Source organism: Cervus elaphus, chromosome 32 (assembly GCF_910594005.1).
Source record: "Cervus elaphus chromosome 32, mCerEla1.1, whole genome shotgun sequence".
NCBI classification, from domain to species: domain Eukaryota; kingdom Metazoa; phylum Chordata; class Mammalia; order Artiodactyla; family Cervidae; genus Cervus; species Cervus elaphus.
The window spans coordinates 45,639,317-45,656,464 of NC_057846.1; the positions used below are offsets into that span (position 1 = coordinate 45,639,317).

General features: G+C 40.1%; 1 protein-coding gene across 14 annotated transcripts in view; it reads left to right on the forward strand.

The window, feature by feature from the left end:
- PSD3 (pleckstrin and Sec7 domain containing 3) overlaps positions 1 to 17,148 on the forward strand; it is a 575,456-nt gene that overhangs the window by 350,585 nt on the left and 207,723 nt on the right. For all 14 annotated transcript variants that reach the window (XM_043893683.1, XM_043893690.1, XM_043893691.1 and 11 more), the window contains one exon: positions 15,028 to 15,117. In XM_043893683.1, the coding sequence (XP_043749618.1) occupies positions 15,028 to 15,117 (90 nt within the window). The remainder of the gene's footprint in view (positions 1 to 15,027; positions 15,118 to 17,148) is intronic.

Here is a 17,148-nt window from a genome sequence, read left to right on the forward strand (position 1 = left end):
GCTACATACTGGAGATTGTTGTCTAAGTTTTGTATATTAGACTTTTTTATTCTTGTGTACAATGCATGCTCTTACAAGACTGTTGAATATATAGCAGCTGTCATAAAAACTAACCATGTGAAAATGTGTTTCTCTTCTTTTCCTCCTCTGGATTCTTTTTAAAAATAAATTTTCCTTCTAGGTGGTAAGTTTTTAATCCATAATTTTGGATGTAGCTTCTCTTGCATCATGATTGCCTGAATTATGGTAAAGTGTCTGATTTACTAGCATGGCTCCTATGAAAGTGAATCATTCACAAAGAACATAAAGTGAATTATTTCTAATCTCTTCCCCTTTCACCCTCTCCTTATGCTGTACTGCCTAGGCCTCACCTCTCATCACTTAGTCCAGAGCCAGAGTAATCCTCCTGGGAAATGAACTAATGAGCCACTTCCCTTTTCTCCCTGCCATGGTGTCCTAATAGCAGTGTAACAGCATGACCTTTCTAAGCAGTGCTGAGAGAGCTTGCCCTCACGCTCTCGGTGGGGAAGGTGTAACCGGGAAGGGTCTCTTCTTAGGGCTGGTCTTTGAGCATCTTCCTGTGCTATGGAATGGTGTGTTGAAAATGCATTGGCATGGGCCTTGGTTCTTGCTGCTAATCTTACTAATAAAATGGTAGAAGGTATACTAACATAGGAAGTCTAACACAGTGTCGTATGTTGGAATGCCTTTCTAGCTCCCCCTTTTCTAGTTCATTCTATCATTAAACAAACACTTCAGTGCTTATGCTCCACTCCAAGTTCACTGCCATCTGGGTAAGGATCAGAAGCCAGATGGAGTGGTGTTGGTCAGCTCACCACCCTCAGCTGGTTCCCTACGGAGGTGGTGAGAGGTGACTGAGGTGCTGCGGCAGAGAGGCAGTGGGGGGACGGTCTCTTAATGATATACGTTTCACTAAGTGGGCCGCAAAAAAGCAGTCTGCAATATATACAGTATTTTGGGGAGATATTCACTCAGATGTTATAGTCATATCATTGGAACTAAAGAATGGTGATTCCCTTCTGTACCTACTTTAAAAAATATGATGACTTTTACCATTATTATAGCAATAATACGAATTTACTTATCTGCAAGTGGTTTAGTAACCTTCATTAAATAAGTATTTTATAATTGTGGTCACATTTGCTAAGTAATCTCTTTTATTTTTAAAATGCCCCTTCTTCTATGAAGTCCGTATGTAAGTTAGACTTGTACATACAGATCAATTTCTATCAAAACAATAAACAGATTTATTTTTCTCTTGCTCTGTTGGAACTAAGTTGTATTAGGTGTTGTTACTATCAACAAGCAGAGAGTTGAAACTATTTTTTAAAGCCTTGCATTTTATTGGAAATAGTATGAATAAAATGATTTATCATGTTAGAATAAATTCATACCTTTTCCTTTTCTGGGCTAATCTGCAGGTGTGCTGTATTAACTTCAAGTATCTCTCTTGTGCTCCAGTCATATTCAAAATGCAGCCTCTTGAATCCAAGAGTGAAGACAGGCAGCAGGGCCGGGACAGTGGTCAGGAGCGTCTCAGAACTGGACCCTGAAAGGGAGGAAGTTTTAGAAATGGAGCTGAGTTGCAGTCGAGAGTGGGGTAGGTGGAAGCATAGGAGTTGGCCGGTTTCACAGCTAAAAGTTGGAAGCCACCCACAAGGCAGTACTGCGCAGGTCAGGCCGTGGTCAGAGGCAGTAGCCAGGGCTTTGTTGTAAATCAGGATTTTGTGACAAAATCTGCCCTTTAACGCGGAGGCTCGGGGTTTTGAGCGGCAGTTTTACCTGAAGCTGTCTGTGCTTTCGGGCAGAGCCAGGCTGCCCCCGCCGTGCACGGGGGTTCGGGGGGCGTGTGGTCCTCTGGGGCGTGGCTGCCTGTCCGGGCTGGCGCCTGCAGGTGCTCGGCCTGCTGCTCAGCGTGTTCAGGTGTGTTGCACGAGGCAGGGCCTTACTGGTTTTTGGGGGGTTGGGTTACAGGTTGGATAAGGGGTCAAACCACAGCAAGGACACTGTACTGGCAGAGGAAAGAAAGAAGTCAAGGAACACAGTACAGCGTTTGTAACAGGATGATGTTAAAAAGATAGATCTTAGGAGCTCATTATTTTTCTATTTGTAAACTGCATGGATAATTGTGATAATTCAAGGATGGACTCTCTAGGACACTGAAATTTTGAAGGCTGGGTTAAATATTTGGTTATTATCAGAAGTGGAAAATGGCTGTTGGAAGACTTGCGATTGAAGAATTTTAATGCTTTTCCTTTTCACGCCGTGCCGTCTCGTCTCGTCTCTCCACCCTCAGGAGCAGCGCGGATCTCCGTGAGGTTGCTAGGTAGTCCTTTAACACCTCAGGAAGCCTCTGTGGGCGCCTGCGGTTGTCGTCCTGGTAACTGACGTCTGCCCCCTCCTGCGGCGCTGTGGTCTCTGGGGACCCCTCTTGGTGTCCCTGCCGCCCCGTGTCACCTGTCCCTCTTCCAGGAGAGCCAGCCCTGGCTGCAGTTTCTTTTCCTGTCCGACCCCTGTCCTCTGTGGACTTCCAGCCATGGGTGAGACTTATTTCTGCTAAGCCTCCTCCCCTTGGAGTCCTCTCTTACACGCCCCTGGTGCTGCGTCCTTCCTTTTACGGTTGGACTTTGCAGCCACAGTGACTCCTCCAGGCTCTCATCACTGTCAGAGTGGCAACTGCCTAGAGTTTTAGTGGGAATCCTCGCTTAAGCGCGTCAGAATCAATCATGCGTGGGTGGATCTTCCTGGCTGTCATCACTCCTCAGGATGACAGCCTCCCTTTCCATTTTCCTTCCCTGCATTCCTTCCTCCCTGTCCCTACCCTCTTCTCTTTCTTTTTGGTAGTTCTACTTTTCTTAGAATCGGGTCATACTTATAAAACACAGCAGCTATAGCTTTCCAGTTGAGTCAGTGCGGCTCATTCAGGGACCTCAGATCCTCTCACTGATACATTATTCAGCCATTTCACCCTCCTCTTTCTTACCATGATGAGTTTTTCACATTTTCACAGATCATTAGTACAAAGTGATAAAGGAAAATAGACAAAACTCTTATTAAGGCAGGGTTGGCTCTTTCCTCCCGCAGATAGTTTGGGGAAGAGGGGGAATGAGGATGAGGAAGGGGACAGGAACCTCTGACCTCTGACCCTCTTCTTTACTTTAATGCCTGTCTTTCTAGACAGTCATGTTACAAGCAGAGATCAGTCTTTGTAATTTAATAATGAGAACAGTCTTTTTCTTTATCTTCACAAATTTTAGAGGAACGACTTTTTATGAAGCAGTAATAGGCCCTGCTACTAAATAATTCTCAAGCGTTTTGTTCTCAGGATCCCTGTATACTCTTATATTTTGAGGGCCACCAAAAAACTTTTACTTATATCTGTTAATATTTACCATATTAAAAACTAAAGTGGGTGATTTAGAAAATTTATTAAATCACTTAAAAATAGCATTAATAAACTAATTAAATGAATAATATACTTCTACCAGACCACCTGACCTGCCTCCTGAGACATCTGTATGCAGGTCAAGAAGCAATAGTTAGAAATGGACATGGAACAACAGACTGGTTCCAAATTGGGAAAGGAGTATGTCAAGGCTGTATATTCTCACCCTGCTTATTTAACTTATATGCAGAGTACATCATAAGAAATGCTGGACTGGATGAATCACAATCTGGAATCAGGATCGCTGGGAGAAATATCAATAACCTCAGTTATGCAGATGACACCACCCTTGCGACAAAAAGCGAAGAAGAACTAAAGAGCCTCTAGATGAAAGTGAAAGAGGAGAGTGAAAAAGATGGCTTAAAGTTCAACATTCAGAAAACTAAGATCATGGCATCTGGTCCCATCACTTCATGGCAAATAGTTGGGGAAACAGTGGAAACAGTGACAGACTATTTTTTGGAGCTCCAAAATCACTGCAGATGGTGACTGCAGCCATGAAATTAAAAGACCCTTGCTCCTTGGAAGAAAAGCTATGACCTACCTAGACAGCATATTAAAAAGCAGAGACATCACTTTGCCAACAAAGGTGCATCTAGTCAAGGCTATGGTTTTTCCAGTGGTCATGTATGGATGTGAGAGTTGGACTATAAAGAAAGATGAGAGCAGAAGAATTGATGCTTTTGAACTGTGGTGTTGGAGAAGATTCTTAAGAGTCCCTTGGGTAGCAAGGAGATCCAATCAGTCAATTCTAAAGGAAATCAATCCTGAATATTCATTGGAAGGACTGCTGCTGAAGCTCCAATACTTTGGCCACCTGATGTGAAGAAGTGACTCATTGGAAAAGACCCTGATGCTGGGAAAGATGGAAGGCAAGAGGAGAAGGGGACGACAGAGGATGAGATGGTTGGATGGCATCACCGACTCAATGGACATGAGTCTGAGTAAACTCCGGGAGTTGGTGATGGACAGAGAAGCCTTGCGAGCTGCAGTCCATGGGGTCTCAAAGAGTCAGACATGACTGAGTGACTGAACTGAACTGATGAGTAAATAAAATTTAGTGAAAAAATTAGCATTTAAAATTGTTTGCAAATCTCTTTCATGTTTGGTTTAAGAGTAGACTGCTAGATTCTCTGCTTCCATGTTTTGTCTCTCACGCTATATCACAAGTCAGGTAGCTTCTAGAATACTCCACAGTAATTTACGAGAGAGAGACTGAAAAATGTTTTTATTGTTATTATGAAAATAGGTTTGACTTCATGGATACCCTGAAGAGAATCCCTGAACCGTACTTTGAGAATCACTGTGTTACAATATTATTTTCAGTTGCCATATATATTCTTTTCTTCATGCTATTTCTGGCTCCTTTTTCGATGGCAATGTATTATAGAAGTGCTGGGGGAAATCCCAGTAATATTTCAGATATCTCTAAAGGTTGAACTTTTAGCACGCTAGCTTTGTGTTTGGGGTTTATGAAAGAGTACTTTGAACATCACAGTTATAGCTTCTTGGTTTGTAAATTTACAGAGGATCCTGTTTTGCCAGCTAATCATGTGTGTTAAAGTCTGGACACCTGAGGGCAGCAGAACACAATCAAGCTTGCTCGATGGAGACACACACGAAACCAAAGCGCGGTGGGAGCTTTCAGCAGGCTCCAGAGCCGGACAGTTACCAAGGCAGCAGTGTGCGCTCTCAGCACTTGCTCGATGGAGACACACGAAACCAAAGCGAGGTGGGCGCTTTCAGCAGGCTCCGGAGCCGGACAGTTACCAAGGCAGCAGTGTGCGCTCTCAGCACTTGCTTGATGGAGACACACACGAAACCAAAGCGCGGTGGGAGCTTCCAGCAGGCTCCAGAGCCGGACAGTTACCAAGGCAGCAGTGTGCGCTCTCAGCACTTGCTTGCTGGAGACACACACGAAACCAAAGCGAGGTGGGCGCTTCCAGCAGGCTCCAGAGCCGGACAGTTACCAAGGCAGCAGTGTGCGCTCTCAGCACTTGCTTGATGGAGACACACACGAAACCAAAGCGCGGTGGGAGCTTCCAGCAGGCTCCAGAGCCGGACAGTTACCAAGGCAGCAGTGTGCGCTCTCAGCACTTGCTTGATGGAGACACACGAAACCAAAGCGCGGTGGGAGCTTCCAGCAGGCTCCAGAGCCGAACAGTTACCAAGGCAGCAGTGTGCGCTCTCAGCACTTACTGGAACATGTTGGAGGAGGCGGAGTTGCCATGTGGGAGGGTATGCCTGCTGTGTCTTAATATCTCAAGATTTATGAAGCCAGATTTTGCCAATGGATCAAGAGAGCCTTCGGTTTCTCCGAAAGCATGTTTTCCACAAAGCTTCCGGACTTGACACTATTAAAAATGAAAAATCTGAGGGTTGTTTTGCTCATTCTTCAACCTTTCGGCCAGAGTGCCGACTGTGGGCTGCTTCCTGGTGAGTGCAGAGTTGAGAGGCCACCGGATCAGCAGCTCACCCTCAGGCCTGAGCTCCGTTCTCCGAGTGTCAGGGAAGCGGGCTCAGAGCAAAGCCGTGCTCACACTCAGGCTCAGTTTTGGACTGTGGCTTGTGTGGTGTCTAAGACGTTGCTAAGAAAGAAACTGTCCGTCTTGCCTTTCCTCCTTCACTCTCTGTTACCTCTGAAGTCCGGAGCTGATTATCTGCTGGGGTGGGGAAAAAAATGCCACCACTTTAGCAGAGGGTAAACCCGAAGTTGAACCAGAGTGTATCGGATGCTCCCCCGTGACGCGTCCGCAGGACCGGGGCCCCCTCCCTGCGTTTTCCTGTAGGCTTGTGCTCCAGCTCCGTCGCTTCAGTCGTGTGCAACTCTTTGCAGCGCCGTGCAGCTTAGTGCGCCAGGCTCCTCTGCGGTGAGATTCCCCAGGCGAGACTGCTGGAGTGAGTTGCCATGCCCTCCTCCCGGGAGTCTTCCCAACCCAGGGGTTGAACCTGTGTCTCCTGCATGGCAAGCAGATTCTTTTACCACTGGCCCACTGGGGAAGCCCTTCTTGTCAACTAAGGGCCTGCAAACTATGCCCCACAGTCCAGCGGGTTCTCCTGAGCACGGTCACCTACATTTGCAAACTAAAATGACAGTATTGAGTCGTTGTAACTGGGATCTTACGGTCTGTGAAACCTAAAGTATTTCTTATCTGATCCCTGACAAATTTACAAAACTTGTCTCTCCCAGACTCTTGCCCTGGTCTATGAAACCTTCTACTTCCTTCTTAAACATAGTAGGTAAGACTGAGGAGGATCCTTTTACCTAACATTCTAAATGAGAAACGTGTTTACATCCAAGTTACATTTTTCAGACATGATAAATTCATCAAATACTTTATCTCTAAAAGGAAACAAATGGAGAAAACAGCTCTTTATTTTTGAGAAAATATATTTTTAAATGACTATATAGTCATTTTGGGAGAATAACCTTAAGTTTGTCTGGGAGTGTGAACCCCCAGTCTGGTTTTTTTTAACTTTTTGACTAATATTTTCTCTCATTAAGGATAGTACCTTAATTGGCTAAATTGTCAAGATTTGGGCCTGACTGGTATTTTGGGATTTCAGATAGAATTCTTTTTTGTGGCTTCTCCGTTTTAAGTTTGATTTAAAATGTCTCCTGATTTTAAAGACATGATCTCCAGATTTATATTCTTTGAACATCTCAGATTTGATTGGAAATACTGTATTGATTTCAAAGAATAATTTTTGTGTCTTTTAGTGCATAGGAGGCCTTTTCAAATCTCTATGCTTTATTCATTTAAGGGGAAAGAATTCAAAATATCAGAAAGTTCTGTGAAAGTGCTGCTTTGGCATGCAACTGCCAGCATTTGTTTCAGAGCAGGCCTCCTTTTTCCCAAAGTCATGATTCAACTTGAAAACAGAGTAGAACCATGATGCCTATGAACTGTTGAGATACAAAGTCAGTGATTAGAGTAAGCTTTGACAGTATTTGTTTGAATAATAGTTTTTCAAATTAATTGATACAATTTGGTATAACAAAGTCTCATAAGTACACATAAGGACTGTTTCTTGATGACAAAGACTTCATTTTCCTTTGACTCCCTGATAAAAATAGCATAAAGACTTGGGGAGTGTTTAAACATACATGTCAGCAAGACGCAAGTGGACTGATCTGACCCTTTGCTTTTGCTCCTAGACCTCACCGGGAAGAATTACTAGTGAGTCAGAGGAGGACAGTAAGTTACAGATATAAACAGCCTTGACCATTCAGGAGGTTAGCTTAAAGAAATAGAGGATTGTAAGAGAATATTATCAATAATTGTATGTTAACAAAAGATCACACAGGTGAAGGGGACAGGTTCCTAGAATGATAAATACTGTTGAAACTGAATCAAGGAGAAGTAGAAAATCTGAATAGACCTATAGCAAATAAAGAGATTTAATTAATAATAAATAAAACTTTGCTCAAAGAAAAGCCCAAGACCAGATGGCTTTATTTGTGAATTTGTAGAGGTTTTGATATAAATCCTTCACAAAATCTTCAGGAAAAAAATAAAAGGGGAGTGATTACTTTTCAAAGCATTCTATGACGACTATACTACCCTGATACCAAAAGCAGACAAAACTATCCCAAGAAAACTAATATCCTTTATGAATAGCCCTGTGAATATAGACTCAAAATCCTTAGAAAAAGGGAAACATAGTCTAGCAGTATATAAAAAGGACTGTATATTCTAACCATTTGAGATTTACTATAGGAATGTAAGATTGGTTATGAAAATCAATCTAATCTCCTTATTAATGGGATAAAAGAGAAAAGCCATGATTATCTCAGTAAACACATAAGCATTGCCAAAATCCAACACCATTTTATAACTAAAAGGAAAGTATCTAATATACCCGGAATAAAAAGGAATTTTGTTAATTCCTGAAAATGAGCATTTATGAAAAACTCGTAGCTAACATCATATTTTCTGGAAAAGTGGGAAGACTTTTTGTGCCCCTTATCAGAAACAAGGCAAAGGTGTCTACCCTTGCCACTTTGTTACATATTGAAGATTTATCCAGTGTGAGTAGGCAAGGAAAAAAAATAAAACATGTCACGATTAGAAAGAAATAAGTAAAATTTTCTCTGTTTGCAGAAGACTTGATCTTTTATATAGAAAATCCTAAGGAATCTACAAAAGGAAAAAAAAATGATTAGAATCTAAAAAATGGTTCAGTAAGGCTGTAGAATAAAAGTTGAATATACAAAGATCATTTGCATTGTTGATACTAGCAATGAACAATATGAAAATAAAATGTTTCATTTATAGTATCAACAGAAATACTAAGATACTTAAGAATAAACTTAACAAAATAAGATGAATGCATTGACTTTCAAAACTACAAAACATTGTTGAAAGAAACCAAGTAGGTGGAAAGTGATTTCATGGTATTGGATTGGAGCCCTTAGTGTTAAAGTGCCATGCCCTCCAAAGTGATCTTCAGATTCAACACAGTCATCCTCAGAATGCCAGCTGACCTTTTTTTTCCCCCACAGAAATTTGATAAGCTGCTACTGAAATTCAATTACAATTTCTATCCAAGTCCCAATGGCATTTTTTGCAGAAAAGAAAAATTCATCCTAAAATTCACATGGAATCTCAAGGGACTGTGAAGAGCCTAAACAGATGTGAAAAACAGCAAAACTGGAGAACTCACACCTCCTGATTTCAAAACATATTACACATCTTCAGTAATCTAAAGAGTGTGATACTGGTGTAAAGACAGGCCAATACACAAATGGAATAGAATACAGAGCCCCAAACAAGCTCTTGTATATATACTTTTTAATGATCTTCAGCGAGGGTGCCAAGACTACTCAATGGGGAAAGGACAGTCTCTTCAACAAATGGTGCTGGGAATAAAGGACATCCAAAGCAGAAAGTGAAGTTGTACCCTTATACCAAATAAAAGATTAACTCAACGTAGATTAAAAGCCTAAAATGACAAAACTATGAGAATAAAGCATAGAAAAAAGCTTCATAATGTTGGACTTGGCAGTGATTTCTTGGATCTGACTCCCAAACCACAGGTAGCAAAACTAAAAATAGACAAATGGGCTTACATCAAAGTTGTAAACTTTTGTATACAAAAAGATACTACAAAGTGAAATGACAACCTACAGAAAGGGAGAAAATATTTGCAAATCATATATCTGATGAGTCATTAATATCCAGAATATGCAACGAACTCCTACAACTCTACAATAGTAAAATTAATTATCCCAATTAAAAAGAGGGGAAAGGATTTGAATTAGACATTTATCTGAAGATATTATACAAATAACAAAGAAGCATATGAAAAAATTCTCAACTTTCACTAATTGTCAGAGAAATGCCAATCAAAACTACCTCATACCTATGAGGATGGCTACTATTTTTTTAAAAAAGCAAAATAACAAAAGGTGGCAAGTATAGGGAGAAATTGGAATCCTTGTATGCTGTTGGTGGGATTGTAAAATGGTGCACCCCTATGGAAAGTAACATGACAGTTCCTTAAAAAATTAGAAATAGCACATGATACCTCTATCCTGTTTCTCACTATATATCTAAAAGATTTGCAAGCAAGATCTCAAGGAGATATTTGCATACCCGTGTTCATAGCAGTACTTCACAAAGCCCAGAAGTGGAACACCCCAAATGTCCATCAATGGATAAACTGTTGAACAGAATTGTGGTACACATCTAATGAAATCCTCAGCCTTAAAAAGGAGGAACCTCTGACATATGCTGCAAGATGGACAAACTTTGAGAACACCATGATTTCACTTTCATGAGTTACCTAAATATTCAGAGTCATTAGAACAGAAGGTCGAATGATAATTTCCAGAAGGTGGAGGGGAGGTGGATAGGAAGTTATATAGTTTAAGATTTGCAAGATGAAGTAGTTGTGGAAATCTGTTTCTCCACAATGTGAAAATACATAACCCTACTGAACTGTGCACATAAAAATCATTAAGATAGTAAATTGTATGTATTTTTTAACCATAACAAAAAGAATGCAGAGGTGGAAACAACTTTCTACAAAGCTATGAAAGTCAAGAGAGTGTTACACTGGCATCAAACCAAACATCTAGATCTGTTCAATAGAGTTTAAGAGTTAAGGAGTAAACCCTTACATTCCAGTCTGTTGATTTTTGACAAGGATGCCAAGGCCACTCATTGCAGAAAGAATGCATATAGTTCTGGGACAGCTGGATAGCCATATGCAAAAGAATGAAGTTAGATTTTTCTTTGCTACTCTGTACAAAAATTAATGCAAAATGGATCAAATATCTAAATCTAAGAGCTAACAGTATAAAATCTCTTAGAAAACATAGGAGTAAATCTTTGCGACTTTGGATTTGATTTGACATGAATTTGTTATGTATGACACCAAAAGCACAAACAACAAAAGAAAAAATAAGTAAATTAAAATACCATCTAGCTTAAAAACTTTCTCTGCTTCAAAGAACACCATTAAATGAGAAAACTCACGTAATAGGAGACAGTATCTGCAAAGTACATATATGATAAGGAGCTTGTATCAAGAATATATAAAGAACACAACTCAAGAATAAAAGACAATCATAAGAGGACAAAAATTCGAATCGGCCTTTCTCCAGAGAACATGTACATGTGGCCAGTAAGGCATGAATGTATGCTGAACATCACCAGTCAGTAGGGAAATCCAAATCAGAAGCACAGGACACCAGTGTACACGCACTAGTTTGGCTTAGATAAAAAGGACAGATAAGTGTTGGGGAGGAGGCAGAGAAAGAAACTCTCACACGCTTCTAGTGGGTGTGTGAGCTGGGGCCAGCAGTTCCTCAAATGATTCAACACGGAGTTACCCTATGACCCAGCAATCCCTCTCCAGGGTTTACACACAGGAGGAATGAAGACAAGTCCGCACGAAAACTTGTACACGAATATTTTTAGCTACATTGCAGTAACCACAATGTGGAAGCAGTCCAAGTAGCCACCAATTTCTGAATGGATAAACAGAATTTAGTATGTTCATATAATGGAATGTGGTTTGGCAATCAAAAGAAGTTAGATACTGGTTAATGCTACAATACGGGTGAACCTTGAAAACGCTCTGCTAAATGAAAGAAGCCAGTCATAATAGACCGTATTTGTATGATTCCATTTATGTGAAATGTCCTGCATAGGCAGCTCCACAGGGCTTAGTAAATAAGTTTCTCATTGGTGTTCAAGAGAATGGGTAATGAGGATGGAAGAGAGGCCTAAGAGTGACGGCCAATGGATATGGAGCGGCTTTTTGGGGTGATAAAAATGTTCTTAGTTTAGACTGGTGATGGCCATACTGCTTTAACAATATACTAAGAATTATTGAACTGTAAAGTTCACAAGAGTGAATGTTATATGAATTATATTTCGATAAAGCTGGTGTTTTTTAAAAAGTTATAGTAATTGACACTCCATCATATTTTAAAAAATCTTTTTTTGCTCCTGGTATTTGTAATTTGTCTGCTTTTCCATAGTTTTATTTTTGTTTGTATAACATGTTTTTATATTTGGGAGTCTTGATATTGTTTTGATACTTATTTTAACACAAATTATGTAAATTGAGATGAAAGTTTCAGTTTCTTATTACCGAAAGACTCAGGTGTTTCAGTATAAATCATTCTAAGACAAGTTTTATTATTATTAACATTGCAAGCATTAAAAACAGATAATCAAGTGAAAGTGAAGTTGCTCAGTCGTGTCTGACTCTTCGCAGCCCCATGGACTGTAGCCTACCAGGCTCCTCCGTCTGTGGGATTTTCCAGGCAAGAGTACTGGAGTGGGGTGCCCTTTCCTTCTGCAGGAGATCTTCCCTACCCAGGGATTGAACCCGGGTCTCCCACATTGTAGGCAGACGCTTTACCATCTGAGCCTCCAGGGAAGTCCACTGACAGGTTGGTATGACCCCCCGACAGGTTTCTGCCGTGAGCCGTGTGAGGTCACCGCGGAACTGCAGAGCAGGGCTCCTCGCTTGCTCCACACAGGGCGTGTCATTCATTCACACAGCACACCGTAGAGTTAGCAGAGGACAGCAGAAAATGTGCTCGCTGGGAGAAGAAGGAACTAGAGCTCCAAGCGTCCTTACCTTGTCCTGAAGAATCCCGGACGAGCCCCCCAGATGAAAGGTTGCTGCTGAACCACAAAAGACGCCGGGATTCTTGGCCTCCAGAGGAGAAGAATTCAATCCGGGGCCTGTGACGAGGCTTGATCGCTCACAGCTTTTGTGTAATAAAGTTCTATTAAAGTGTAAAAGAGATAGAGAAAGCTTCTGACACAGACATCAGAAGGGGGCAGAAAGAGTGCCCCAGTGTTATCAAATCACATATTAAAAAAACATTTTTGTTCTTAAGTGATGATTAAATTATGTCCTCTTTTAATTTTGTTAAAAGCAAAGAATTGGAACCACCTAACTTGGAAAAGAAATTTTTACCTAGTCATTATTCATTCATTTTCTCAAATCCTTGAAGCATATCCCAGAAAAGCCTTGCCAAGTCATATCAAAATGACTATTGATCATACCTGCTAGTTTTTAGCCTGGGTGGCACCCTGTTTGATCTGATATACTTGATAAGAGAAAATTGAGCTATTGTCTTTTTCAATATAATATTAGGAAACAGTATTTTCCATTAAGGTTCCTTTCTGTGCTTTAAATACACCAAAACTTGAGACTGCAGCTGCAATTTATTCAAGTTATAGGAAATATCTACCAAATACATTAATTGGCAAAGCCAGTTCTCATTGTTAAAACATGTATGCAGTCTTTCCTCTAAGTGTGACTATCTATGCTGTCTTTCCTGATGGAAGAGGCAAGGTTTTTAACAAAAGTTGTAATTAATTAGCAAGCACTGGACGGATTGTTTCATGTTTTAAGGCAGAAAGGCAGTTGTGGAAAAGGAAATGGGAAGCGGTGACTCTGAAGACACACAGGTGAATCTATTCTCAGGCAGATGTATATTTTTTAAGTTCTGTATAAATACTCCCTTGAAACTGTCTATGGTTTTGCATTCCTTTTAAAGTCTTTGTCTCCAGAACATTCTGCACCAACTTGCAGACTACTGTTCTACCCTACTCTTAGTCTTCTCTGAATGAAATAGCCTTGTAGAGCATGCATTGTATTTGCCCACATATTGTGTGCAGGGCTGCACTGTGTTGGTACACTTCGTGTTCACTTGGTCCACATTTGCCAGAGAGCCCCAACCTCTGCACTTTTGTTCTGCATCCCCTGCTCACCGGATGGGTTTCTGTGGGAGTCCAGTCTCAACCTCAGAATCCTTCACAACTGGCAACTTTTATTAGCCAGTTGGAGCTGCCATTGGAGTCAATTCTGTGTCATAGCAATTTTATTAGTTTTCTTAGCATATTTGCATTTATTCTCTTTTTTGCAGTTCACATTTTCTGTGTGTTTAGTCACTCAGTCGTGTCCAACTCTTTGCGACCCCATGGACTGCAGCCCGCCAGGCTCCTGTGTCCATGGGGATTCTCCAGGCAAGGACACTGGAGTGGGTCGCCATGCCCTCCTCCAGGGTGATCTTCCTCATGCAGAGATTGAGCCCAGGTCTCCTGCATTGCAGATGGATTCTTTACCGTCTGAGCCACAAGGGAAGCTCTCACATTTTCTGATTTTTGTTTATTAATGAGGTCTTCTTTGGTTAAGCTTATTATCCTTAAGTCAAGTTGGAAATGAGTTTGGAAACAGTTCTCCAAAGATCTCTTGCTTTTCTTCCATTTTGTGAACTGAAGTTTGGTTGTCTTTGTTCTGGTCTGTCTCTTCAATATTATTTCTATAGTGAGCAGCATTGGAAAATTGACTTAGTGATTCCCAGAGCAGTGGTTAGATTTGTGTATGGCCTTGAAAAACACAAGCTGGTTTCTCTCTTTACAGCCAAGGGGTAGATACGCTTAACTGTCCCGTTGCGAAGATTCAGGTCCCTAAACCTCAGAGCTCCTCCTGTGTGTGCAGGTGTCAGCTGGCCCCATTCAAGGTGCTCTGAGTATTGGGACTCAGGGAAGTGAAGCAAGAAAGCGCTGGGGTTCCGGCCCCTTCTGTTGTGATAAATTCCTGCGGTCCTGCTTCTGACTGCATTTAGCCGCCTGTGATAGGCTAAGTTCTTAGCTTGAAGTAGCAGCCTGAAATCTCAGGTCCTTCATCATTCTTGGCAATAGGTAGGAAATACAAATAAAGAAGCAAATAAATAGCCATCAGAGTTCAGCTAAGAAATGTCATTTTATACATGTTTTTCCTGTAAAAGCTACATTATATATTCTTTTCATAAATGTAGCAAAGGTTTTTCAGATTTTTTCTTAGGCTAAAATAAAACTTTGACATAATTTTGCTATTCATATTTAATGACAGTTTTCAAAGCATAATAAGCCATCTGTTTTTTTCATATGCATATAAACTTGTATATATATACACACATATATTGGGGTGTTTGTGTTTGGTTTTGAAAAACCAAATCAATCTTATTTTGTTTAATCACAGTTTCAAGAAATAATCTTAATTCCACCTATGTCATTGTGATGTATTATTTGCCTCTGTTCCAGAATATTGGAAAGAAGATGACTTGCCAAGAGTTCATCGCAAACCTCCAAGGGGTAGATAAAGGTGGTGATTTCTCCAAGGATCTACTGAAAGTAAGCATTGAAATACCGGTATTTATGTATTTACTTACTGAAGTAGAGTTGATTTAAAATATTATGTTAGTTTCAGGTATATAACATAATAATTCAGTATTTTTATAGATTATACTTCATTTGAAGTTATTATAAAATATTGACTATATTCTCTTTGCTGTACAATATATTCTTGTAACTTATTTTTTTATACTTAGTAGTTTGTACCTCTTAATGGCCCACCCTGAAATACTGGTATTTAAAATATGTTTATATTTTCTACTTACCTTTTAATGTAAAATAAGCTAAGATCACTAAGTCTTTTGTTGTTTTTTTTTTAGTTTTTCTGGTGAGGTTTCTGTTGGACCTTGTCCTTGACATGTTAGACTGCAAAGTACCCTTCAATTAATAATTTCTAGAAGTCCACATTATAACTTATAATACTGAGATAATCAGTAAATTTTGAATAATTCATGATACAAATAGTGGGCAGTTTTTTTTAATGGTATATTCACTATGGAAACAAATGTGCATTTATTAGACAATAAAGGAAGCAGTTCTGACTATTCAGTCCTCAGAAATCCACTCAGGTCATCTCTGCAAAGAGATTAAATTAAAATCTGAGTAATTGTGGAATGCCTGAATTACTTGCGCTGAGCTTTATTATTGACAACAATTAGCATGTTTTCCCTCTAATCAACTTTGGGACTCATAACATCCTGCAGCAGCATACATGAGATGTGCATTTGATTCAAATACAAAATAGAGATTGATAATGGATGTGGATATTTTTGAAGTTCAGGATAAGATGTGTGTGTTAAGAATATGATCTTTACAGATTTCTGTTTGATTCTAACTTTCTTTTTAAAAACTTGGTACACATGTATATTTCTTTTGACATCAGTTCCTTTGACTGAATTTGCTAAGAAGGGCAGCGCATTTGAATTGTGGTATAATATGAAAATGTATGAGTAGAAAGATAAGTCCTTATGTTTTCTATGACTTTTAAACTACATAATATATAGAATTGAGTTCTGCCAGATTTGGAAAGACATATATACTCTGAAAAATGAAAAAAGGTGTAAAAATGGTATTACGAGATTCTGAGTCTTACTGGCTTTAATTGCAGCTCATTAAAAAATTATATTATGAAAAAAGCAAGAGGAAATGTATCTTCAGCTTACTATATAAGGAAGGTGTTTTTTAAGTCCTTTCTCTATGGAACAAATGCTGCCATTTCTGATGCTACAGTTCCAAATGGAAATGGAAAGTAAAAGATGGTGGATTGGGACTTGATATATTCTGTGCATCCATGGAAGTTAGACAGTAAAGTGAAGTTGCTCAGTCGTGTCTGACTCTTTGCGACCCCATGGACTATAGCCTACTGGGCTCCCCCGTCCATGGGATTTTCCGGGCAAGGGTACTGGAGTGGGTTGCCATGTCCTTCTCCAAGTTAAGCAGTAGACACATGTAAACAGGCCTTTTCTCATTCTAGTGGTGTTAGCATGGAATGTTAACAGTCTTTCTAGGAGAGGATTTGTGAGGTTTTTATCAACTTATGCCAGAAATGAAAGTTGACAGGTAGAATTTTTATAGTAAGCTTTTAGACTTTTGTGGCAGGCTGTGGTAACATGCATGACTGTGGGTTCATTAGTGGGCAGATTTAGAGCCTGTTTGAGGGAGCTTTCCGAACCAAACGCAATTAATGTACAGTCCAGTGGCTGCCGTCCACCTTGGGTAAGCATGTGTTCTTTGATTTGCTCTGCCAAGAATTTGCTGGATGATTGGTTGCAGTCGTACAATTGAGATCATGCTTAAAAATCTCAGGGGGGAAAATATGTGTTACACTGTTTTTTATTTACTGTGGGAAGTTGACAATGAAATGATACCGAAAATGACGGTGGCATTTACATGGAAATTGTCAAGTAAAATATTGATTTCCTTTTATGACAAACCTCAGCCACTCACCCACTCCAGAGGAGGGTTTTCTGTTTCAGCAGGAATCTGGATTTTACTGCAGATTCCAGCAAGGAGAGATTTTCTTCAAACCGT